The sequence below is a fragment of the Mustela putorius genome, unplaced genomic scaffold (assembly GCF_011764305.1).
Source record: "Mustela putorius furo isolate JIRA1106 unplaced genomic scaffold, ASM1176430v1.1 tig00001433_pilon_pilon_pilon, whole genome shotgun sequence".
NCBI lineage: Eukaryota > Metazoa > Chordata > Mammalia > Carnivora > Mustelidae > Mustela > Mustela putorius.
Window position 1 is genome coordinate 797,359 of NW_025421741.1, and position 24,841 is coordinate 822,199.

At 60.7% G+C, this 24,841-nt stretch overlaps 1 protein-coding gene across 3 annotated transcripts in view; it reads left to right on the plus strand.

Moving 5' to 3' along the window:
• Positions 1 to 24,841, plus strand: part of ADGRD1 (adhesion G protein-coupled receptor D1) — a 121,730-nt gene that overhangs the window by 83,125 nt on the left and 13,764 nt on the right. For all 3 annotated transcript variants that reach the window (XM_013048804.2, XM_004778199.3, XM_013048806.2), the window contains 6 exons: positions 1,033 to 1,156; positions 12,853 to 12,956; positions 14,341 to 14,452; positions 16,689 to 16,842; positions 21,285 to 21,351; positions 22,011 to 22,077. In XM_013048804.2, the coding sequence (XP_012904258.2) occupies positions 1,033 to 1,156; positions 12,853 to 12,956; positions 14,341 to 14,452; positions 16,689 to 16,842; positions 21,285 to 21,351; positions 22,011 to 22,077 (628 nt within the window). The remainder of the gene's footprint in view (positions 1 to 1,032; positions 1,157 to 12,852; positions 12,957 to 14,340; positions 14,453 to 16,688; positions 16,843 to 21,284; positions 21,352 to 22,010; positions 22,078 to 24,841) is intronic.

The window sequence follows — 24,841 nt, forward strand, 5'->3', positions numbered from 1 at the left end:
GCGTGGAGCCCGGCAGCCAGCGCGGCTGACTGTCCCTTCCCTGCTCCCCCTTGGCTTCCACAGCAGCCAGGCCTCGACCAGAACGCAGTCCCACCTCGTCGTCGCCGCAGGGACTCGCCCACCTCGGGGGCCGAAACGAGTGCCGCCAGCGCGCGCTCCCCCACGGAACAGCGGCACCCTCCCGGGATGGCCACATCCCTCATGGGCTGCGTCCACAGAAACCACTGCCCTTGCATGAGCTTATCTTCATAAAAGCTTTCCCCGAGGGCCCAGCCTTCGGTTGAAATGAACGTCTGTCTTTGCTGATAACTCAAAGGTGTCATTGCTGGAAAGAGTCTTGGAAACATCTTGGGAGTTTGAGAAGACAGAGAGACACGGAAGCAAATGATGATCCCTGATGTTCTTAGCGTAGGAGGAAACCACAGTGAACACCTGAGCCCGTTTGCCGGCAGCCACTTCCGGCCAGGCGGCGACGCCACGACGTAACACAAGGCCTAAATCACTTCTGTAAAAAAGTGAAATGTTGTAAGAAAGCAAAGACCCCTTTGACAGCTCGGTCTCAGCCCCTCTCATGGGAGGTGGCCGGTCGGAGTGTCCTCGGAACCACGCGTGTCGCTCGGGGCCACGGCGGTGGAGCACACGCCGTCCCGCTCTGCTTCATGCGCACGTGTCCTGCCCGACTGTGCCGCAGGCGTGAGGTGCGAGTGCTCACTTCCCCCCACGCGGATACACGTCTGCGATGGACGTGCCGCATTTTCTCACGTCTGTGTGCACCCTGTGGTGGGCCCTGGGCTGCTTTCGTGGTGTTGCCTGCCCTGGGTGAGGGCCGCCCCAGGCGTGTCCCCGGGCATGTCCCCAGGCATGTCCCCGGGCGTGCTGCTCAGAGCTCTCCAGAAGTGGGGCTGGTGCGTCGTAGGATGAGCACGTGTCTTCTCCCGGGCTGTGGGTCCAGGGCGGGTACCCGCGGTCCTTCTAACGGGCACCAGCACGTCTGAGCTCTCAGCCTGCTGCCTCTCTCTCCTGTGTCCCCAGCTCTGGAGAAGGCATCTGGTCCAACCAGGGCTGTGAGCTCGCCGAGGGGAACCTCAGCTACTCCGTCTGCCGCTGCACTCACCTCACCAACTTCGCCATCCTGATGCAGGTGGTGCCGATGGAGGTAAGAGCTGCACCGGGTCCCCGAGCCCTGACAGCGTGTCCTTCTGACCTCAGGGTGTGGGCGGGGCACACGGGTGGTCCCACTCATCATGGAGACCCTGTGATGCGTGACATTTGTGACGTTCTACACTTTTAGTAAAAAACCAAATCAAAACCAAAACCTTTGCCTCAAGTTCCCGGTGGCAGCCCTGTGCGGAGCCTCGGTACTTCCCAAGGGTCTACGTGCCCAAGGCAGGCGTGCCAGCGCTCTCTGCTTTCAGTCCTAGGGCTGAGGAGCCTCTGTGCTGCGGGGGAGTCGGCGCGGAGAGCCCGGCACACCGGGGGGGGGTCTGTCCTCTTCTCCGATGGGGCCACGGCCTTCCCTGGAGCCTGGGGCTAAGGGTGGAGGAGGCGCTCCTGCCTGGGTTTCTCTGTGCCGGAGTATCAAGCTGGCAGCTGTGCGGTCGCCCGGAGAGCTAGATGTTTGTTTCATTGGTTTAAGGCAAGCTTGGAAGAGAAAAAAAAGTACTCTTTACTTTATTTTATTTTATTTTAAAGATTCTATTAATTTATTTTACAGACAGAGATCACAAGTAGGCAGAGAGGCAGGCAGAGGTGGGGGGAGCAGGCTCCCCGCTGAGCAGAGAGCCCGATGCGGGGCTCGATCCCAGGAGATCATGACCTGAGCTGAAGGCAGAGGCTTTAACCCACTGAGCCACCCAGGCACCTGAAAAAGTACTCTTTAAAAATGCCAATGCCCCTTCTCAACTATGATCAGTCCCTGGGCCCTGCATGGGAATGACTTGATTGGCTTCTAGACCCCAGTGGAACATGAAATTTTGTGCTAAAGTCAGGAGGTTGATTGCTAAGATATTGGTATGTTCAGTCAGAAAATTTTGTGGTATCTGTCTAGTTGGAAGTAAAGTGGATTATTTCCTACAAAACACAGGGCTTTACATTCGTGTATATGTGTAGATTTGTTCTCATATATGTGTAGATATCATCTACCTATATCCACTTATATGTTTTATATAAAACAGTTTGTCGATAATAGTATAGAAGCGATGTAACACCCCCTCTCCCTCCTGTCCCCCCACTCCTCTGCCTGGTGCTGCCCAAGTCGGGGTGTGTGCTGTGGCTTTGTACCGTTAGCGGCAGGGAGGTCAGGTGGTGGGCCAGTGCCAGTGCCAGTGCCAGTGCCGTGGGCACATCGGAAGTGGGGGGGTGAGGTAGAAGGTTCCAGAGTGGCTGGAAGTGGAGAGAGGCCCCCAGTTACCTGGGCTGCATGGGGCGCCCTCCGAAACCTCACTCGTTCCCAGGCTCTCCTCATTCCTTCTTGTCATGTTCTGTACAGACCTTTGTCGGGCTGGGGGAGTGGCGGGCCCCGCCACTGTGAGGCCTGTGCCTCCGTCTCTGCCTGTCCTGCCAGGGCTTCAGCCCATGTGCCTCCATCGTGTCCTCTGGGCACCACGTGGGAGTCACCGACCCACCTCAGCTGTCCCAGCGGGAAACACAGGAGCCTGCCCCCTGCAGAATGAATGTGCCCGTGGGGCGGGGACAATCTGAGGCTGCGGTGGCTGAGTGGAGACGGCAAGGCCCAGAGAGGGGGATGGGCTGGGGTCATTCATTCATCCGACAATGAAGAATTGGGTTTGAGCGGACCACCCAAGGCCTTTAAGGCACTGGTCTGGGCCCTGGGAGCGAAGCAGCAGACGCATCCCCTGAGAGGGAATGCCGGCGCTCCGCCCTTGAGAGCACCTTCTGTCGTGCATGGCGAGGGCCCCCTGGAAGCCAAGAGGGTGGTGTGAGGCAGGGCCCAGCCCACAGGGTCTCCCGGAGACGGGTGCGGGTGAGCGACTGCGGGGAGGAGGCCGCAGCCTCACGGGCCGGGGGGAAGGAGCAGAGGCACATGGCAGCAAGGGGCCGGGGTGGGGGGGCTCTCGGGAAAAGTGCCAGGGCTCAAAGCCGGGGCTTCAGACCCAAATGTCAGGGGCAGAGGGGCTGTCATGACACAGAGGAGCAGACCGCGTGGAGTGCTGGTGTGGGCGGGACAGCCGTCCTGCCATTTCAGGGGATTTGCCCAGGGTCACCCGGGGCAGGGGAGCCCCAGGTTTTGCTCTGCTCTCCAGATCCTGAAGCTGGGGCTGGGGCCCAGCCTCCAGTCAGCTCCTCTGGGTCCTTGGCATGCAGAGAGCGAGGTCCATGCTGTGGGCCTCTGTGATGTGGAAGGGGCTGCTGGGTGGTGGGTGTGGGCAGGAAGTTGGGTTTGGGATGTTGGCAGGACGGGGAGGAAGGGAGGCAGCTCAGTCCAGGGAGCTAGAAAACCCATCACAGAGCATTTAGGATACAAATCTGTCAGCACTCGGTGTAGGTGACACCAGATTCGGACAGTCTGTGGGTGACTTCGTGGGAGCAAATCGTATCTGCTCATTGCCAGGAAAGGTTGATTTGAAAATGATTCAAAATTACCCATGCTAAAAATGAGCATTCTGAGGAACGTTTCGACAGTGACGGCGTTATCGCCAGCAGATGCCGATCTGTGGCTCAGCTCATTTAGTGAGAACAGCAGGATGGCTTTTCTCCATCTTCCCGAGGGCCTCTGGGAGGGGGCGTCATGGTCTGGGGTCTCTCCCCAGAGCTCATGGCCACACCGCCTTCCCTCTGCTGGTCTGCCCTGGCCCGTGCCCCAGCAGGGCTTCCGTGGAACCCCTCTCCATGGTGCCTGGGGTGGCTGGGCTGGGTCATGGAGGGATGTCCCTGGCCTTGCTCTGCTCACTCTTCTCTGTGGGAGGGACTATGATACGGGGTCCCCATCCGTTGGTCAAGAGTGAGGGGCTTGGCCAGCCACAACCCCAGGGTGGGGAACAACACGCTTTGTGCTCCTCGAGTGGGAAACAGGCCCAAATCCCTCCCACGGAGTGCCGACCCCACGGGGTCGCCTACGAGCTGGTTTGTGGGGCCCCCTTGACCCAGAGCACCGGTCACCCGGTGGCTGGCTGGCAATAGTGGTCCTTACTCTTCTGTTAGGAACCATCTCCTTAAAATTATCTTCAGGTTAATTTTGGAACAGAATATTCTGAGTGTAGTCAAGAAAGTTAGGAAACAGGGTAGGAGAGACTTTGCATGGCACAGAGTGGGTCCCCGTGAAGTTCCCGTGGTCAAGACAGTGTGGTGTCCCTATACGTCCAGAAAGGCAGACCATGACTTGTCGGTACACCCACGAGGATCTGCATCGTGGAATTCCAAAAATCGGAAAGCAAGATGATAAGTAAAACGCTATTTCCAGCCTGGTTTGTCGTGGACGTAACAGAAAACGGAAGTGTTAAATGGGCCTAACGCGGCAGAGTGCGTGGGCTCTGGTGCCTCCACAGCAGGGAGGACTTCGCACCTCCCCGCCTCTGTGTTAATAGAATGTTCCACCAAGAGCCGACGTGCGGCTGTTCGAGCGGATTGTAATGCTGCAGGCCACCTGGAGGCATCACCAAGGCTTTGTCATGGGGAGAGGAGAGGATGCAGAGTAGCGAACAAACATCTTGGCTTTGGTTGTTTGGTTTTGTTTTAAGATTCTATTTATTTTAGAGAGAGACCAAGTGCAGGGAGGGGCAGAGGGAGAAGAAGCTGTCAGGCAGGCTCTGTGCTGAGCGTGGAGCCCGACACGGGGCTCGATGCCATGACCCTGAGACGGTGACCTCAGCCGAAATCAAGAGTCAGACACTCAACTGACTGAGCCCGCCAGGCGTCCCCATACACCTCATATTTATGAAGCCATGTGAGGTCCCCTATGTAAGGTCCCCTATGTGAGGTCATGTCACGGTGTGTGATCAGGAGAAATGTACCAAGGTACCTTTCTGGGCCTTTCACGGGCCGGGAGACCCTGGACTGAAGCCCCGGCTGGTGAGCTGGGCCCCTGTGCGTGCAGCTGTGTGGAACTAAATAGTAAAAGTAACAGCTCGAAGAGGCAGTTTGTAACCTCTGTTCTCCGGCACGGCGGCTTTGAGAGCGCCTCCGGCTGCCCTGCTTCTCCCTGCCACTGGCCTGGGGCTGGTGCCGGGCAGAGGCCATGTGAGGGTGTGCGGTGGGAACTGTACGTGAACAGGGGTTAGGGCTTAGGGAGGCCAGGAAGGCCTCTCTCTGGACACCAGGATGCCACGGGCGGCTGCACAAGGAGTGAGGCGGACTCGCACGGCCTGTTCCCGGGGAACTGGGGACCAGGACAGGAGGCTGGCGCTGGGACTGTTGTTTCTCAGAACTGGCCCACAGAGGCACTGGGGACTGTGAAACGGGGTCCGCAGGGGTGGCTGCTGCGGTGGGCTGGCCCAGCCAGACCCAGGGAGGGGTGGGGCTCGGATCACCGCAGCCCCTGTGGGAGCCACCACCGTGGCCCCAGTGACCGACTCAGAGACAGGATTCCTAGGAAGGGGAATTGGAACCATGAGGACTTGGAGGGGTGAGGGCTGATGTGACAGAAGCCATAGAGACGAGTCAGTCCCACCTGCTTCTGGGACCCCACCCGAGGTCCACATTCCTGGGCGGCAGTCTGGTTGTCTGTACAATGGTGAGAAGGGCCCATGCGTTGGTGGAAGCCAGACACCACTCTGTGCGCTGCCTCCCCGTGCCGCCGCTCCCCTGCTCGCCTCCTGCAGGCCCTCTAGCCCCGGCTTGGCTCCTCCAGCGGGTCCCTTGGGAGCGGCCCAGGAGGGGCATCTGTTCTAGGGAGGGGGCAGTGGGAGCACTGTGCCAGGACAGGTGCACCTGGGAAAGCCAGTCCCCGGAAGCTCCTAACCTTCCCCAGGGCAGACTCGGGCGGGGGTCAGGGCCAAGTTACCGCTTAGGAAGACAGAGCCACAGAACCCGGTCTGGAGGCTGGCCAGTTGGCACGATTCCTTTAGCTCGGCTATTAATATTTAAAAAAAGAAATTATCTGAAATTTTGAATTTTGTTTTTCTTAAAAAAAAAAAAAGTTGGGCTACCTGGGGCGTCGTGACCAAGCAGCTGCTGCCCCCAGCAGGCCAGGGCGGGGGCTGCACTTGACCACAGTCCCTGCACCTCCCGCTACCCTCCCCACACTTCGCACCAGCCCCGCCCCCCCCCCCCCCCGCCACCCCCTTCCTCACAGGGGCACTGCTGTTCCGCTCCTAGGAGGACAGAAAAGTCTTTCTGGCTCTTTCCTGGGGTGGGAAAATGACATATCCCCTATGCGGGGCTTTGCGAAAAGCGGAAGACAAGTATTTCTCTCTGAAACCAGAGTTCCACTTGGATATGATGTGTGCAGGCTCGCAGCCGGCCTCATGAATTTATGTAAGAAGCCTCCCCAGAGGCCTTGGAGTCTGTGGTCTGTGACTCAGAGGAGCCCATGTCCCGAAGCAAACTCCAGGCTTTTCTGGGCATTTCTAAATCTAGCCGCAGGGCGGGGAGGGAAGGGCACCTCGGGGGCACATCGCGCCTCCTAAGGCCAGCGCTGCAGGGCGTGTGTGCACGTGTGTGCCGGGGGTCTCGCCTCTGCAGCACCCCCATCCCTCAGGGTCCCCTCGAGCACCCTGGGCCCACGGCCACAACGTGCACCTGGTGCGGCATCCTGAAGCCGCTTGGCGGGCTCTGGGCGGTGGGGCGGGTGTGGGGAGCTGCAGCGCGGGAGCCTAACTGCAGGGCGTGGCTGGGGCTGCTCCAGGGCCCCCCCGGGAGCTGCCTCTGTGGTCCTGCTGGGCGTGTCCCTGACTGCCCGGACCAGCCTGCGTGGAGATGCGCCCGCTCCATTCGCCATGGGGAAGCAGGTTTGCTCAGGCGGTCTCCCTTGTGCCTGTCACTTCCTCACGCAGTTTCTGATGAGAACCTACTGTGTGTGGTCCTGTCCCCATAGCTGGGGTGCCCTCAGCAGTGGCCCCACTCTGCCCCCTGGCCAGCAGACGCTCAGGGTCCCTCTCCTGACGAACTGTGTGGCCTTCTGCAAGTGCCTGCCCTGAGCTTCGGCCTCCCCACCTGTGACTTTCCTGGAGTACTGAGCTCGGAGCACCCAGCCCCAAGAACTAAGCCCAAGCACCCAGCCTAACTAAGGTGACAGTGACGTCCAAATGAGCAAGTCTCACCTGGGGGCTGAGCAGCCAGCCCAAGGAGTTGGGTGACGTCCCCAAAGAGCAGGACTAGGCTGGGGTGCGGCAGACCTGAGTCAGGACTGAGCCTCCCCGCATTCTCTGACCCCTTTGCATTCATCCTTTGAGGGTTGGTGGAGTCCTGGGCCCTGGGAGACCTGTCTTCTTGCTGATGGTGCTCCCGTGCTCTCCCTCCCCTGCTTCGCCCTCCCCGCCCCTCCCATCCCCCTCCTGCCTGTCTCTCTTCTGGGCTCCCAGGGCCCTTCCCCCTGGTGGCCTTGCTGCCTCTCTGGGGGACTGGGCCATAGGCTACAGCTCCGTCTCTCCCCTCAGGACCCCGCCGCACAGGGAGCCTGCTTTGTTCATCGGGATGTGTGGAAACAGGCCCTGGAGGTGGGGTAGGAACATCTAGGGGGGAAACCACACTGCTGGGGCAGCCGCTGGCTGGGTGCTGCTGGGTGCTCACCTCTTCCATGTGCCAGACCCTACAGTCCTAGAGACGGTGCCTCCTTTACTGAACTTCTGGGAGAACGCTGTGCTGTGCTGTGCTGTGCTGCTGTTGGGGGCTGGGCTGCCCCGCAGAGGGACACTGACCACCCGCCAGTCTCAGGAGCCATTGCTGCTCAGGCTGGAGGTGGGGACGCTGGGGTTGGGGGAGCAGGCGTGTCTCCATCCGGGAGGGCCGGGTGTGAGGGACAGGAGGCCAAGGGCTTGATTTGGGGTCAAGGCAGGAGGTTCTGGGCTGCTGGGTTGAGGGGGAGACAGGCTGTTCTGCGGGATCCTCGCGGGTTCACCGTGTGTTGCCATCCACTCAGCCCACAGGCCTGCCTCATTTGTTTAACCCGAGCACGTGGCCGCTGATGGCTCCTGCCTCCACTGGTAGGCGGTCAGGTGTCTGCAGCCCCCGGCAGACAGGAAAGGCCCGTGTCTGTGAGTGTGTCCCCAGGCGGCGTTGCTCGGCGGCAGCGTGCGGCTCCAAATGGGCACAGATGCTCACAGCTACCGAGTGTGGGGCCTGCAGCAGCCCAGCTCCTACGGCAAGAGGTGGCTGCGGGTCAGGCCCATGTCTCCCCTGTCCGTGCCTCCCCCAGCACAACATAGTGCTTCACAGCAGTGTTGACAGAACCCTTGCTTCCGTGTAAAGCCAGGGACTACACAGCTCCCGCCTCCCAGCCCCGGCCTCAGGGGCAGGGCTGGGGGCTCTCTGTCCCCCATGGTGTGGCTGCCCCCGTGTGGCTGCAGGGGGGGTGGCGAGTGCAGCAGGGACTTGACCCCAAGTGTGCTGGGCTGGGCCTTTGCTGTCAGGCTCACCCCGTCCCCCTGCTGGGGTCTGCACCCGGGAGGCTGACCTCTGCCAGCCAGGGCCCTGGTCCGCTGGGGCTGCAACAGGAGATTGGGGAGAGGGAATAAGGCCAGATACCCGCTTCCCTCACTGTGCTGCTGGCAGCTTTCCCGGCAGTGGCCGTGTCACCTCCAGCCCCTGGTCCAGGTTTTCCCAGGGACCGCGGGCTGCACCCTCCTGCCAGGGAGGGGCCCCGTTGTGCTTCCTGCCTGGACTGCTTCTTCCACTCCATGGCACTCCCCACAACCCTGTGTTAACACTTCCTTGAATGGAATTTCCTGCTGTGTAAGGGTTTCAGTGGTGCCTGTTCAGGCACCTGGGCACCTGTGTGCCCCGAGGGCTGGGGACCTGGGTGAAGGGGTGACTGGGTTCAGCGCTCCGCCCCAGCTCACTCCTTTAACGAGGTAGCTGGCCTGACCATGACAAGTTAGAGGTCTTCTTAAAGACATAGGAGCCACGTCTCTGTGCAGGGGGTGGGAGTGTGGGGGAGATTCCCCCCCGATGCAGGCCCGTGGGTGCCAATCTGTGCCCCTCACCCAGCCAGAGAGCTCGTTTCTGCCTGTCCCCAAGCCTGTGGCCTTGGTCTCATCCCTGGAGCACGCCATGTGCCTACAGCCCAGGCTTCATGCAGGCAGAGGCTGGCCGCGTGTTCCCTCAGAGCTACACCTCGTGAGGCCAAGGGACTGTCCCCAAACCCTGGAGGCCCAGGGAGCCTTGGGCTCCTGCTGTCCACAGCCGAGCGAGGGGGTATGGCTAAGCTGGGGTCAGAGAGCATGGCTGAGGGGATGCTGGCTCACGAGAGCCTGGAGACTGGACATTGGGAAAGAGCCAGGATGAGCGGCGGAGGCAGAGAAAGCCACGTGGGTCAGCAGCCACGAAGGGCTGCGTGTGTGTGTATGCGCCACCCGGGGCGCCCCACTTGTCCTTCACTCTGCTCAGCCTTAGGTTCCCTTGGCAACTGGTCTCCCAGCCAGGCCCGTGATGAGGGACAGGCATTGGTACGATGCTGCGGTGCTGTCGGCCGGATGCTCCCGGCCTCACCTGGGTCCCCCGTGTTCCCTGATCCAGTGGCATCTGCTGGCCCTGCTTTGCTCCCCTCCCCTCCCCTCCTTGACCTTCCTGTCCCACAGGGATGGATGCCATGCCTGCTCCCTGGGGTGCCTCGTGGCTTTTGTTTCCAGGGACTCCCACACTCTTGTGACCTGCACCCATCCCCCAAGTCACCGGGAGGGTCCTGCTCTCCTGTATGGGCCCTCTGACAGGGCCACCAGTTGGTGAGGCAGAGATGCAGGGCCGAGGGAAGGAATATGGGTCTCATCCAGGAGAGGGGCCAAGGAGGGAGTGAGCTGGGTGATGTCCTGCCCATGGAGACTGGACTGAAGGTGGCCCTGATACACTGGGGTGGGGGGCAGGGAGGAACTGGGCGAGACAAAGGTGGGGGCTCTGGGAATCAAGAAGGAGAGGGTGTGTGGCCTGGGTTAGCAGAGGAGCCAGCAGCACTTGTGGATGCGTTGGCTCCAAGGAGTAAGGATGGACCCAGAGGACCCTCATGGGAGGCCGATTGAGACCGACCACCCGAATCCCGGTCCTCTATAGGCCGTCTGCCCCGCGGCCCTATTGGCTCCTGTCTCACCTCGTCCAAGCAGGAGCTAGCCACCTTGTTCATTCACCCGTGCATTCGCCTGCCTCCCCCCTGCGGCGTGCGCTCTGAGCTTGGTACACAGTAGTGCTCAATGCGTGCTTGTGGCAGATGGAAGCCCAGTGCTGCCCCTCCTGGCTGTGTAGTCTCTCCTTCTGCAAGTGAGAACAGTGGTGCCCACCCACAGGGCAGCTGTAGGAGTCACTGTCTGCACGCCCAGGTGCCCAGTGACAGCTGTGACGTTCTTCCTGTCTCAGCCATCCGGTCTTCCGCTTGCTCGATGGTGGGCCTGGACAGCTATGGGTCCTCGGCAAGGGTGGGAAGCCCGTTATCAGAAGTTCCGGGTGGAGCAGGCTCATGGATCAGAGGCTGGGGTTCTGTGCGTGGTGGGCGGGCTGCAGCGCTCCCGGGGGAAGCTTCTGTTGGGCACTGCGAGCCTGCTGTGTGGGGTCTCCCGCGCGCCTGGGAGCCACAGCGGCACCGACCAGCTGTCTCTGCCACAGGCACGCACATGTGGATTAGGTGTGGCTTCCCTGGAGGAGGGGAGAGTGCCCCCTGCCACCTGCATTCAGCAGGCGGACACCTCTGGACTCCAGTGGTCCATCAGAGCAAGCTCTCTATCTTCCAGGGAGAAAGATCTAGCATGGAGGTTCACGTGGAGTGCCCCGGCTTGGGGCCAGACCTGAGGGGGGTCCCAGAGGCCGAGGGCTGAAGGTGTGCCGTGAGCCAGGCATGGCTGTCACCCTTCACGTGCTCCTATTTTCATGGCTAGTTAGTCCATTTCCATTTGTTGGGTGCCACCGAGGTGGACCTTAGTTTCTACAAAGAGCTGAGGGTCCGTGATGTCCATAAACCCTTTAATGTGATGCTTCCCGCTGTCTCCGGGGCCATCGTAATAGCCAGGAGACTTTTCAATTACCTGTGACAGCAAAGTGGGCATTCTCATTTAATGCTGGCATTTTGTGTGTGGTTTTACTTCCAAAAACATCTCTGTAAGAGCACTTGTTCCAGAACAGTCTCTGGAGGTGAGGGGCGGCCTCGCCTCTCCTCTCCCTGAGAGCGCGACAAGTGCCAAGTGTTTGGGTTTTACCTGCAGGATTTCTCACTATTCCTTAGAGGGACAAAGAATGCGGCTCCCCTTCCCCGTTTCTTACACTGGAGACACCTGTCCAGGGAGCCCTCCTCACAGCACATCGCAGGGGCCGGAGTCTCAGGCCACGCGGTGTGGGGAGGTGGCTCTAGGTGGCTTTCGCCTTCCTGGGCTACCTGATGAACCCCCATGCCTCCGGCCGGCCCCTCTGCAAAAGGGGACACTGGGGGTCCCGATCCAGGGGTATGGCCGAGGTTGTCGCTGTGGGAGCACAGTGACCCCCATGCATTCCTTCTGCTTAGGGAACTGGTGTGGGCAAACAGGAGGTGAAACGGGGCTTGCCCCCTCCTGCATTCAGGGCTGCGGCCTGCAGGATTTTCCTCCCCACCTCCATTCAGTCAAGGCTCCAAAGTGTTTCATAGCCCTGGGGAGTGAGTTGACCGGCTGAGTCACAGAGCTGGGAGAAGAAAAGCCCATTTAGTTCTCCATCCCCAGGTGCAGTCCCGCTGGCTCCCAGATTGCTCCGCATGATCCACTCACCATCCCCGGTCTGGGGAACTGGGGCCTCCTGGGCCCATAGTCCTTCCGGACGTGTGTAAGCTTCCTGAGCTGCTTCCTTATGTCCCCGATGACATCATGATGAGCAGGGCAAGGGGAGATGTGGCTGAGGCCAGAGTGTTGAGGCCGAGGCTAGAGGGACCTTGATGTCTGGTGTCCACACATGGGCGACGGGGAAAGGCTCTGGTGGGGTCTCTGATGCAGACCCAGGAGGAAGCCACAGCAGGAAGCAGTGACAGCTCCGCAGAGATGGGTGTGCGGAAGCTGGTATCCTAGGCGTGAGGCTCAGGGAGCACAGAGTGTCGTGGAGCCCAGGATCAAGTGAGTGTGATCTGAGGCTCCTGCTTCTGGAGCTGAAGGGGCCACCATGTGCGGCTGTGCTGCCAGGAGAGTTGAGGCTTGTGTCACTGTCCCTCATGGCTTTGCATCTGACTCACTTACCACTTTCCTTTCTGTGCCAGTGGACGTCAGGGATGGTGGCTGACTCCGCACGAACTCTAGGACGGCTCGGCCCGTGTGCCTGGCTCGGCTCTAGGCACTTTAGCTGTGTACATCATGGCATCCTCAGGGAGGAGTCGGTGCCCCTCCTGGGTCTTACCGCACTCCTATGGCTCCTGGGTCTGGGTCTTAACCCACCTGGGTGCTGCAGGGTAGACTCGGAGGCCCGGCTGGGTGGTGGGAGTGGGGACGGGTCGGGAGGGCAGCCGTTAGGAATTAGCAGGACAGAAGCCGGAGGTGGAGGAATCTGAGTGATTGCCCTAGCCCTTCGGGTGAAGCCTTCCAGCGTCAGTCCAAGGGCTGAGACCAAGGGACTGGCCCTGTCGGTGGTGGTCACAGGGCATTTGTGGGGAGGGGCAGGCTCCCATGATCCCCACCACATGCACACTGGGACAGCGGCTGCCTGATCGTTAGCTGTGCACCAGCCCGGGGACCCTCTCCACGGGTCACCTCCGCCTCCGGGACCTGGACCAATGTGGAGGCCTCCGCTCTGCTTCCCACACAGCTCACGCGTGGACACCAGGTGGCGCTCTCGTCCATCACCTACATCGGCTGCTCCGTGTCCCTGGTCTGCCTGGTGCTCACGCTGGTCACCTTCGCCATGCTCTCGTGAGTGGTCCTCCTCTCTCTCCTGTGTCCGGGGAGGTCTGGCACCCTTGGACAGATGCCAGTGCAAGCCTGCCCCACTTCAGCTGCCTGCTGGGCGTGTGTCCTCGGGAGGCGGCGAGTGCCTGGCCTCGCTGAGAGCCTGAACGTGACGCATTCCAGCTGGACAGCTGCTCCAAAGTCAGCTTTCGTCTTGAGGTCCGGGGTGCAGGGAGGGGTTGGGGTGCTGGAGAAGGGAAGAGGGAGGCAGGAGGGGCTGTGGGATTGGGGGCGCCCTGCTTTAGTCACGCTAGGGACGTTCTGTAAGGGTGTTTCTGGCCCTTGGGCTGGTGAGAGCTTGACCAGACCAGGAGGACCCCTACCCAAAGACAAAGCCACAGCTCTGTAGGGGTCCCAGGTATCTGCTGGAGAGGCAGGAAGGCCCTTTCCCAGGAGGCCCCCTTCCCCTCCTGGCTGAAGCCACATGTAGTCAGAGCTCCAGGGAGTCTGTGCCCCCCCGGAGAGGGTGGAAGCTGAGGCCCTCTCTGAACTGGGATGGAAAAGTGGAGTGTGCACTATCCATGTGGGCAGACGACTTCGAGGACATGCCGGCCGCTGCTCAGGGCTGTTGCCTCATCCAGGATGGGCCCCTCCTGGAGGGCTAGGGCTTGGGAGATTATCTCTCCTCCCCGATCCGCTGCTGCAGAGGAGATGATGCTCTGGCGGCTCCTTCTGGAGCCCAGCACCCCTCCACCTGCTCTGGTTCTCTGAGGACCACCTGGCCCCCGGCCTGGCTGTGACTGTGGGCTCCCAGGTCAGGCTGTAGCACAATCCACAGGGAGAGGCCTTCAGCTCCTCAGAACTCCAGGAACCGTGGGGGGCAGGGGTGGCGGCAGTCGAGCCACCAATGTTGAGCTGAGACCTCAGTTCCTTGGTTCCCTCATCCCCCAGCTCTGCTCAGGAAGCCCGCCACAGCCAGGCGGGCAGCTCTGAGGATAGGACACAGAGTGGGCGGGGATTGGGGGGCCAGGAGTGCACACTTCTGGGCCAGCGGAAGTCCTCTCCTAGGGAGGCACAACCGGTGTGAAGGCCACAGCCCAGCATGTAAGCCAGACAAGGACACACAAGGACACCGTGAGCGGGAGCAGGAGCAGGAGCGGGCGGAGTCAGCAAAGGCCAGAAGGGGGAGCAGGACGCAGGCTGTGCGGGGCCGAAGCCGGGGCCGTAGCCGGTGGAAGGTGCTGGTGCCTTTCCTAGAGCAATAGGGAGCCACTGAGGTGTGAGAGTGGGGAGTGAGAGCGTCTGCATGGGCTCCATAAAAGGCCTCTTTGGCAGCCCTTGGGGGCGTGGCAGGGAGCCGTGGTGGCAGCGCTGGGCCTGGGCCTCACCCCTGCCTCTCTGCCCTCAGTTCCGTCAGCACCATCCGGAACCAGCGCTACCACATCCACGCCAACCTGTCCTTCGCGGTCCTGGTGGCCCAGATCCTCCTGCTGGTCAGCTTCAGCTTCAAGCCTGGCACGGTGAGTAGCCCCACACCCGTCCCTCTCCTTCCTCCCTCTGGTGTCACCGGGGCTGACTCCGGCTGGATTCTTCAACTCAGAATTCAGGCCACATTCCCCAGACAGTCGGGCAAGGGCTGGTCCGGGAGAGGCCCAGGAGACAGCCTCTCTGGGATCTCTGCCCACTGCCGGCCCATGGGCTGTGTCAGCTCGCGCTCTGGGCATGATGGGGTGCCAAGCATGATGTGGACAGGTGACACAGACCAGCCCTCTGGTGCTGGAAGACAGGCCTGCGGAGGCCGTGCTGTCCTTGCTTCCTGCTTCTGGATGTGGGAGCGGGTAACAGACGACTCTGGCAAGGGTCGGTCCCCTGCAATCTTGCTTTTCACGGCTGCATAGACCTCAGACCCCCAGCTACTTCCATTTGCGGAGGGTGAGGTCGGGCACTGCCGGCAGGGGGCATGTGAAGACCCAGGCCCACCTTCTCCCTGCCCTTTGCACTGGGGACCTAGGAAGTCTTAGAACCCCAGAAGGGTAAGGGCTAAAACTGAAATGGCTTGGGGATGTGGTTTTAAACCCCGCTGGTGGGAAGGAGAAGCCGACTCGCACTTGCTCCCACCAGGAGAGGAGAGGCGGCTCTGGGGAACAGAGCAGCAGAGGTGGGCGGTCTTAAGACACACAGGATGGGCTGAGGCAGAGTGAGCTCTTCATCCTACGCTATCGGGGGTCGGCAGAGCTTCTGGTCCTCTCTGCCGAGGAGTCCTCAGCCCCCACCTGCCCGTCCTGGGGCCGCTACCGAGGGAGAGCTCCACCCTCCTGGGCTGCAGGGTGCTCCTCCCTCGCCAGTTTATGGGCACAGGGCGGCATCTAAAGATCCCCGCATGGGCGGTGGAGGGATCGGCCATGTGCCAGCCGTGTTCTCCGGGTGCGTCCGCCCTCCGGTTTCCTTAGAACACAGATTTGGGTTTGTAGCTCCATCAGGCCTCCGGAGGATGCGGATGCGGATGCAGCCGGAACAGTGCCGACCCCCCTCTGGGAGGGATGGGACCCCACCGCATGCCCTGGGGGCCGGTCCCGGAGCCGCTGGTGGGCGGTGGCGCCCCTAGGAAGGGGCTGCAGGGACAGGCACTGCGCACGGGACACCTGCCTCTGACACACACCCGGGGCAGATGAGGGACCTCCAGCTGCACCTGGGAAACCCGGTGCCAGGGACACGATGCTGTCCTGAGAATGAGCTGGTATCTCGGGGAGTCTGGGACAACAGAGCTTGGGGTGCCCAACAGAAATCATGCCGTACCTGGGGCTCGGTCTTTAATTCTTTAATTTCTCTCTCTTTTTCATTATTTTAATTTTTTTAAAAAAGATTTCCATACATTGAATTTGTATCCTGCAACTTTATTGAATTCATTTATTAGTTCTAGTAATTTTTGATGGAATCTTTTGGGTTTTCTTTCTTTCTTTCTTTCTTTTTTAAGATTTTATTTGACAGCAATCACAAGCAGGCAGAGAGGCAGGCAGAGAGAGGGGAGGGGGAGAAGCAGGCTCCCTGCCGCTGAGCAGAGAGCCCCACGCGGGGCAGAGGCTTTAAGCCACTGAGCCACCGAGGCGCCCCATTATTTTAGTTCTTGAAGGTGTTATTTAAACGTATTATTATTTTTCCTCCCTCCCATCATGGCGCCCCCTTCCCGGCCCCACGTGGATACGGGCTCTGCGCGCCAGACCCGGCACAGGTCGGGTTTAGGGACCTACTGGCAGCTGCCTGGCGCACATGTCTGCGAAGCCCCAAGCTCGAAGTCTGGCTCCCTGGCGGCTCCGCCCCTTCCCCAGAGCCCACCCCATTGGGTCGGTCTGCTCCCGTGGCCAGCCTGAGCCAGTCCTGCTGTAGAGGACCGCCCACCTCTGGTGCTCTATTCCTCGGAACCGCTCTCCTCTCCTGGTGGGAGCAAGCACGAGTCAGCTTCTCCTTCCCACCAGCTGGGTTTAAAACCACATCCCCAAGCCACTTCAGTTTTAGCCCTTACCCTTCTGGGGTTCTAAGTCTTCCTAGGTCCCCAGTACAAAGGGCAGGGAGATGCTGATGTGCTCTCCTGAGCCAATCACTGTGCCAGAGTTGCAGGTCCCATCCAAACTGTGGGGACTAGAAAGGGAGCTTGGGCCCCAGCCCTTGGAGGGGGGGGATGAGGCACGTGACCCAGGATGCCAGGAACCGCCCATGGCTCACACCCAGAGAGATGGCCCTCTGCGTCTTTGATCCTAGGTCCCCTGCCGGGTGTTGGCCATGTTCCTGCACTACTTCTTCCTGAGCGCCTTCGCGTGGATGCTGGTGGAAGGGCTGCATCTCTACAGCATGGTGATCAAGGTCTTTGGCTCGGAGGACAGCAAGCACCGCTACTACTATGGGATCGGATGGGGTAGGTGGGGAAGGGGTGGGGCGGGAGGGGTAGGTGGGATGTGATCTTGCTTCTTAAGACATACTTCCAAGAGGCCAGATACTCTTGGGCTTGGACAGGCTTTTCCAAATCACATCCGTTCCCATGGAGAGTGCGCTGGAGTTGTCGGAGCTAATGGTCTATTTCCCCCATACCTGGAGGAGTCCTGGAAGCACCGCTCTGGAGCTGGGGCAGGGACGGCGGCTCATTTGTCGGGGACAGCACACCAGCATCAGAGCATGGCCTTGCGTGGGGTGGGCAGCTCGCCTCTCGCAGTGTAGGGCCTCTGCCCTGTGAGTGCCCTTAGGGGAGGGCAGTCAGGGCTGTGTTCTCCGCGAGTCCCAGTGGGGACAGGTCCCACACACTCTGGGCTGCGGCTGGACGGAGGAAGGGAGCTTGGATCTCTGTCACTCTTGCCTGGGACGGTTTCCACAAGGAGCCGGCTGCCCACCCCTGTGAGATATGTAGCTCCAAGGGGACCAGTGCGGGGAGGCCAGTCTCTTTGGGGTGGAGCGAGTCATGCTCGAGTCATGGACCCACTGGTATTACCAAATTTAGTAGGTTTTCTTGAGTCAGTTTTTCCTGATTTGTTGTCTGGCCTTAGGAAAACTTGCAAAGATTTTCAATGGTTGGGGTTTCTCTAGGCTAATTTTCACCAGTGAGGGTTGTCTCACTGAGCGGTGCATCCATGGAGCCGCTCATGGCTTCATTCCGGAAGCCCCCTCCCCACTGACGTGACTCCGTGAACTTCCATCTTACCCACCCTACCCCGAGGGGTCCCTGCTTCCTGTCAGCGTGGGCAGAGCGGCCGTGTCACTGACCCCTGCCGTGACTGCATCTGCAAGGAAGCGTTTCTGCAGCACCAGTGACCTGCTGCTTGTTCCTGGTGCGCCTCACAGGGGCTTACTTCGCACAGCCCTTGCGCAGGGAGCCTATAAACACGTTTACTCTGCTTTGAGCTGCTCGATGTAATGTATCTGGGGTGAGGGCTGTACGTTCTGCACCCTCCCGGCTTCTGCAGCCGCCTCCCTTCCCCCCACTGCTGGGGCCGCGCAGGGAGCAGCCCACGGCGGCCAGGACACCCCCCACCCGCCTGTGAGCACCCCTGCAGCCTGCGCCCGCCTGGGCTCTTATTCGGTCAGCGGAATTAAAGGAAAAAAGATGGAAGATTTTGATCAGTATTTAAATATTCTGAGATTTTATATAAATCACAGGGATCTTTTGAAAAGTGCGGCCCTCTGGGAACCCCGAGTTCACAGTCCTGTTGGACGGCACAGTCTGGACTGTGTAGCTTCTCACCCTGGCGTCATCCTTGTGGGTGGGTGTGTGTGCGGCCCAGGTGCTGCTGTTTGCGGCGGGGGGAGCCCAGGGCCGGGCCCATCACCTTCCCGCGGGGCATGTCCTCAGGGCTCAGGAGCTGCCTCTCTCCGTCTGACTGGGTAGAGTTCACTCTGGGCATCTGTAACGACAGCACGCAGCCGGGCCCTCTCAACCTTCAGGGGCTAGTGAGGAAGGAGCTGGAGGCTGACCCCGGGCGCAGGGAGACCACCCCACAGGGAGTGCCTCTTGCACAGAGGCCTTGTCCTCCAGAGCCCGCCTCTGGCCTTGAAGCCGAGTTGGGGGATGGAGGCATCACATCAGGAACATACCTTGAGGTTTTGCGAGATGTCAGGCCCTAGGCTGGACTCGTAAGGTGAGTGAACCGTGATCCCTGTCCCTGAAGTGTCCCCGTGGGAACAGGAGAGATTGGGAGGGATGTCTGAGAGTTTGCCCATCCCGCTGCAGATGTGCGTTTCTGATGGCCAACTCAGAAGTGAGGGGTTCAGCTTTCTCTGCAGAGGTCCCACTCGTCCCGGGCACATCCTTGGTCATGGCTCATGGCGGCTTCCCTTCCCTGGGCTGCTTGGCGCTCCAGGGAGCAGGGCCAGTGCCGGGCCACAGGGTTGCCAGTCAGGCAGCCACTCAGCACTGTTTGCTGTAAAGCCACACACCTTTACTTCCCTTTTCTGTGTCCCTGGTGGCCATGGCTGTGGGCGGGGCTGAGCTCGTGGCCGCCCCACGAGGAGGGGTCGCTGCCTGGAACCGCTGCTGGGTGCTGGGGGAGGGGGAGGACGCGGAAGGACCTCACACTGGAAATGAAATCCTCAGTCTGGAGAGGCACACTCACTTCTGTCCGCACTCGGGACCCTAGTAGGCTCCCTCATGCCCAGAGAAGCATCTGGAAGAGTGTGGCAGGTGGCACTGGCCCTCGGGCAGGAGGGCAGGCCACTTGTCTCCAGCCTCCTCTCGGCCCTTCTTTGTGAGGCCTCCGCCCCTGTGTCAGGTTTCCTGGTACCTGCTCCCTGGGCTCTTTACTCTGTCCTGGCCGGTGGCTCCCACGGCCCCACCCTGGGCTGGGGAAGCACCACCGCTTTCCAAAGACAGCGCGTCCTCAACTCCACGCAGTTTGTGTCCACGCGCCAGGGCCAGACAGACCCTGAACTGTCTACAGAAGCAGGCCATGTGCCCGCACGGCTGCGGGGACCGGAGGTGGCGGTGACGGCCACAGCAGAGGGACTGGAGTTGGCTAACGACAGTGCAGGTGATTACAGGGACTGAGCTGAGCCGTGGAACGTCCCGTCATTCACACACGCGGCCAGAGCACAGATGGGGAGCAGGGAGCTCGGCCCTCCGTTTCTGCAGGGAGACTGTGGAGACTCAGAGTGGAGACTTCCTTGAGGCCACAGAGCGGGTCTGGGGTGCCCTGGGAATGGACCCAGGGCCCAAGATTTTCCTACTGGCTCCTACCTGCCTCCTCATCCTTCCCCCTCTGAAACATTTCTTCTTAAGAACACACACACTGGGGCACCTGGACGACTCAGTTGCTGAGCATCTGACTCTTGGTTTTAGCTCAGGTCGTGATCTTAGGGTCCTGGGATAGAGCCCCATGTTGGGCTCTCTCCCTCTGCCCCTCCCCCACTCCGGGTGCACCCTCTCTCCCTTTCTCTCAAATAAATAAATGAGCCTTTAAGAAAGAGAAGAGTACACACTTAGTCACGTGCTGGGCTCGGCCATGTGCCTCAGAGACCGCAGACAGAGGGGCTGCCTCTGCTCAGACAGACGCTTCTCCCACTGCCCCATGGGGTGACCTGGGATACCAGGAGAGGGACACAGGAAGAAATGGTAGGGAGCCCCCAGCATTGCGTTTGAGATCAAACGAGCTGTGAATGCAGAAAAAGAACCTTGGACTCTTCCATTTTACCCCAGGCAGCAAAGATGCCAGCCGCAGACCCGGTGGACGTGGGCCAGGACTGGGGGAGGGGTGTATAGGCCTTGACCACCAAGTTTGAAACCCATCTCCAGCAGTCCTTGCCACAACTTCTGGAACCCACCAGGATGGGGCCTCTGTGCCTGCTTGTTGTTCTGTGGACCCAGAGCAAGGGTGGCCCTCGGCCTGTGCTTCCTCAGTGAAACCGGGGTGTCTCGGTGGTGCCATTGGGGTGCTGGGTGGCTGCCAGTGCCCGGGGCTTAATGCTCCCCCCACTAGGCCCCTCACCATCTCAGATGCCAGGTGACCCTCCCACACCAAATGAGCCAGACAGAGAGGATGCCCTGTGACATTTGTGGACATGGAGGGTCCCAGGGAGGGGCTGCTGGGCTGGAGTCGGGTCCCAGGGAGCTGGCTCGCTTCCTGCGGCCCTGGGTCCATCCAGGCAGGAGCCCCAGGCGTGCAGCACCAGGAAGAAGTCTGCCTTCTCTCTTCTCATGTTCACCTGTGGGGCACTCATATGACAGCAGGCCACGGTGAGAGCCCCCAGCCTGGCCGCCTCTCCCCAGAGGCCAGTAGGTCCCCTCTGTGGAGGCGTGGATGATTTCTGTAATGTATTTGAACTAGTTAGATGTGAGAGCAGCAGATCAGAGATAGACCAGCTGTGCAGGAAACTCCTGTTCATGACTGTTCAGACTGAAACCAGAAAGGCCAGGAGCCGCCGCAGGAGGCGTGCAGGCACAGCCCGGGGCAGGCTTCCCTCTCCTTCCTCTGGGGCCACAAGCTCAGTGAAGGCGGGGCAGGGGGAGGGGGACTCCTGTGTGCTCACCACCCCCAGCCTCTGCTCTGGGAGTGAGCAGAAGGCAGCCTGGTTGCAAGGAGCCAGCCAGCAGGGGGACAGGTCCCCTGATGCCCTTGCCCAGGCCCCCTTCCACGGCAGGGGAGCAGGGAGAGGATAGGGTTCAGAGGTCTGCATGTGAGTGCGGGCGCTCATGGGAATGGGAGGGTGAGGGTGAGCGTGAGCGTGAGTTGGCCCTCGGTGTAGACTGAGGCTCCTGGAGGCCATCTCAGCACTTCCGCTCGCAGTTCACACCCACCCGGGGCAGGGGAATGAATGACTGAGGAATGCGGGGTTCCAAAGCCAGCAGCCGTGATTTCCTGCTCTCATTGTCCACAGGTTTGCCTTTCCTGATCTGTGTCATTTCAGTGTCATCTGCTATGAACAGCTACGGAACAATTACAAAGTAAGTCAAGGGACGCATCCTTGTGTTTGGCAGGAGGGAAAGACTGCTGTTGGGGGTGTCCGGGCCACTGCCCTGTCATCCCGTGTTGTTCTGGGGGTGCGGCCTGTCTCTGTGGGGCTGCCCCACCAAGGCCCTGGGGCAGGAACAGCCCCAGCTTAGCCCAGGCACTCTCCCCTCAAGCAGAGGTCCAGGGGGCTCACTGTTTCCCAAGAGGATGGGAGCGGAAAATCCCCCTCAACTTAGAATTCTCAGGAAATGTGGGGGAGCCCAGCCATCTGGTGTGCAGTTGCCCCCTTTGGGAGCCCAGGTTGGCCACGCACCTTGCAGTGGGGCCACTCAGGTGCCTTTCCTGGAAAGGTCACCTCCTCAGAGCAGGGCCCAATGAGCATCTCACAGATGCCATCCCCTGTCACAGGCATTTTGTGTGTCCTGGTCCTAGAGGTGTCAGGGGAGGAAGGGGGGCAGACAAGCACCTGGAACATTCACCCCAAGAACGAGAGGCAGAAATCATGGTGGGAAGGATGCGGAGATATCTGTGGGGGTGAACAGTGTTACCCTGGCTGCTCAGATAGGCCACGGAGTGGAAAAAGATACTGGTTTGGCAACTGTTCTGCGCAGAGGAAAGTGGTATGGACCTCACGCTTTGCTTCCATCCACAGCTGCTGGCTGTCCATCACCAGTGGTGCTGTCTGGGCCTTCGTGGCCCCTGCACTGTGCATCATTGTGGTAAGTCCCTGCTTGTGCGAGCAGAGGGGCTGGGCGTTGTGGGCCCTGCGACCCTATCCATAGCCCGTCACAGCACCCCTACCCCGGCATGTGATGCAGGGCTCTAGTCCCCAGATGGCACGTGGGAGGTGCAGGTGCACACAGCCTTCGAGGGGCAGTGTGTGCCGGTGGGGTCTTCCCTCCCGGGTCTCGCTCTCACCCTGCCCCCGCTGCTGCAGCAGGGACGGTCATGCATGTCTGGGAAGCAACCCATAGAGTTCCCGACATCACGGGGGACGAGAATGCCACCCGAAGGGCCAGTGAGCTCTCAGGCCGGCCTGCCGGGTGCTCTGCTGGGCCCAGGGCTCAAGAGAGGCTGCCGCAGGGGGTGGGGGCTCCCACTTCTGGCCGGGGGCGCCATCCTTGGATGCCGGGGGTCCCCTATGACCCGAGGTGGGGGGGCGCTGACTGTAAAGAGCTCTGGAATATCACAAAATTCTAAAGACAGCCTTTGCTTTTCTAGCTATTGCTCCTCCTACATTTCCCACGAAAGCCCTGGGTTAAGTTTCATCCTTTCGGATGGGCCTGGCTTGGAATGTTGCCCATTACGGCCCCTCGCTGCAGCTGGAGGAGGGGAGTGCTCTGATTGGCCAGCCCTCCTGGGCGTGGAGGAGAGAAATGCTCTGATTGGCCAGCTCTCCTGGGCCTGGAGGCGGGGAATGCTCTGATAGGCCGGGCGTGGGTGGCTGGGCTAACCCTGGGACTGGAGCAGGTGGATTCCAAGTCCGGGAGGAAGTTAGGAGAAAACTGGGGTGTGGTTGGCACAGGAGGGGCGGCGCACAGGTGGCAGGGGCCCCGGGAGGTGCCAGGGAGCCCCTCTCCATCAGGTCTGGGCCCAGGGCTCTGCTTCTTCCCAACTCAGGGGACACCAGGTGTGGCCGCGAGGTCGTGCGGGCTGGGCCCTGTGGGCCAAGTCCCTGGGGTTCCTTGGAGGAGGGTTCCCTGATGTCCTCCTGGGGGATCGCCTATAAAGTCAGCATTGATGACAAAGGCTCGATGTAGGACCATCCTTCTCCTAAGATGTGAAAGTCCTTTTCCGTGAAGTGTCGCCGCCTGCGCCGGGAGTAACTGCGGGAGAGATGGTACTTGCTGTTCCGTGGAGTGGCAGCCCAAGGCGACAGGGCGGTAGAATGACCAAATCCCGGCCTGGGGGGCCGGGGTGGGGGGCGGGCAGCGGCCTTAGTGTGGATGTCTTCCTCCTGTCACTCTTCCCCTCCCCCTCCTCCCCAGGGACACAGACCGGGGGAATTCTCCGCAGGTAGCATATATGTTGGCTAACTGAACTAACAAAACATCAATCAGTGCCCGGTAGATAGGGAAGGCTCAGTCCTGGGAAGCACTGGGGGTCAGGCACTCGGGATGTCAGCAGGTGTCTCTTGCTTGCCCCCTGGCCCATTGCCTGTGGGCTGGCTGCGTCTGAGGCACACTCTGTCTGGCGGGGACATGTGTCCTCTAAGTGTGCGGAACAGAGCGAGGAGGGAAACTGTCCCCGGGGAAGTCCTGGAGCAGTTCTGATTGGCTGCTGTGGGTCACATGTCTGTCCCAGAGCCAGTCACTGGGGATGGAAGCAGATGACTGGCCAGGCCAGTGTCACCTGACTGCTCGGGGGCCAGAGCTGGGAGGTCCACAGGCAGCCTTGGGGAGCTGGGGAGGAGCATGATGCCGGTGCTCTTGTGCCAGGATCGGTGCCGGGGCCATGAGGCCTGGTCAGGGATGGCCTGTCTCTGCCATCCCATCGGGGCATCTCTCCCCAGTGGTGCTGAGCACTGTTACCAGGAAGGGGCGGCCCACAGAAGGGCCTGCCCACACCCTTTCTGTCCCCTCCCCTCAGCAAATCCACATCTATAATCTCCAGGACCCCAGGTGGGACGCCAGAACACGTGCTGTGGGGGCCAGAACCCTGGACGCACTCCAGGTGCACCCTCCCATGCTGGGACCCTTGATAGGCTCTCCGTGTGCAGCCCTGCCTCGGCACCCCCCGGACAGGCTCTCCACATGTACTACTTCTGCTGGGACCCCAGGACGTGCCTTCCACGCACCCTGGGGTGGTCCCCTAGGCCATGGCACTGGCTCTCAGCTGCCGCCCATAAGGATGTGAAGTCCTGCCTTGGCTGGGGCACCGGTGTTGACAGGGAAGGAGAGGGACACCTCCCGGATGCCCGTCGCTTCAGTGTCCTCACTCACCACCCCGTCCGTCGCCCCCCATCGCTCCCCCGTCTGCCGCCCGAGGCCAGGTGACCGCTGAGGGCAGTCCGCAGGGACGCGGACTGCTTGGCCCGGCATGGCCGCGCTCTCATAAACTCCACACCTTCCCTTCTCTCACCCTGGTTCTCGTCCCAGCTGCTGATTTGAAAGCCCATTTGACTTTGTTCCAAGTTCGCTGGCACCAGCCGAGGCTGTGGGCCCTGGTGGTTAATTAGAAGTGAAAGTGAGGGAAGAAGCTTGAGGATCTGTTAGTTCCTGCCTCGTTAAAATCCTGCGCACACAGTGCTCAAGCCTTGCATTGGTGGGGCGGTGCGAAAGCGAGGGCTTTCCAGAGGGACAGAGCTTGGGGCACCACGATGGTATCACCGCTGTGTACCGGGGCAAGAGTGACAGTGGGCGGCGCCCGCCCCACACCGCAACCCTGTGGTCCCGCATCATTCACCTGGTTCCCTCTTTCTGGGCCAGGCTCCTGCTCTCTGGCTTTGGGGACAGGTAGCCCGTGGAGGTGCCGGCAAGAGAG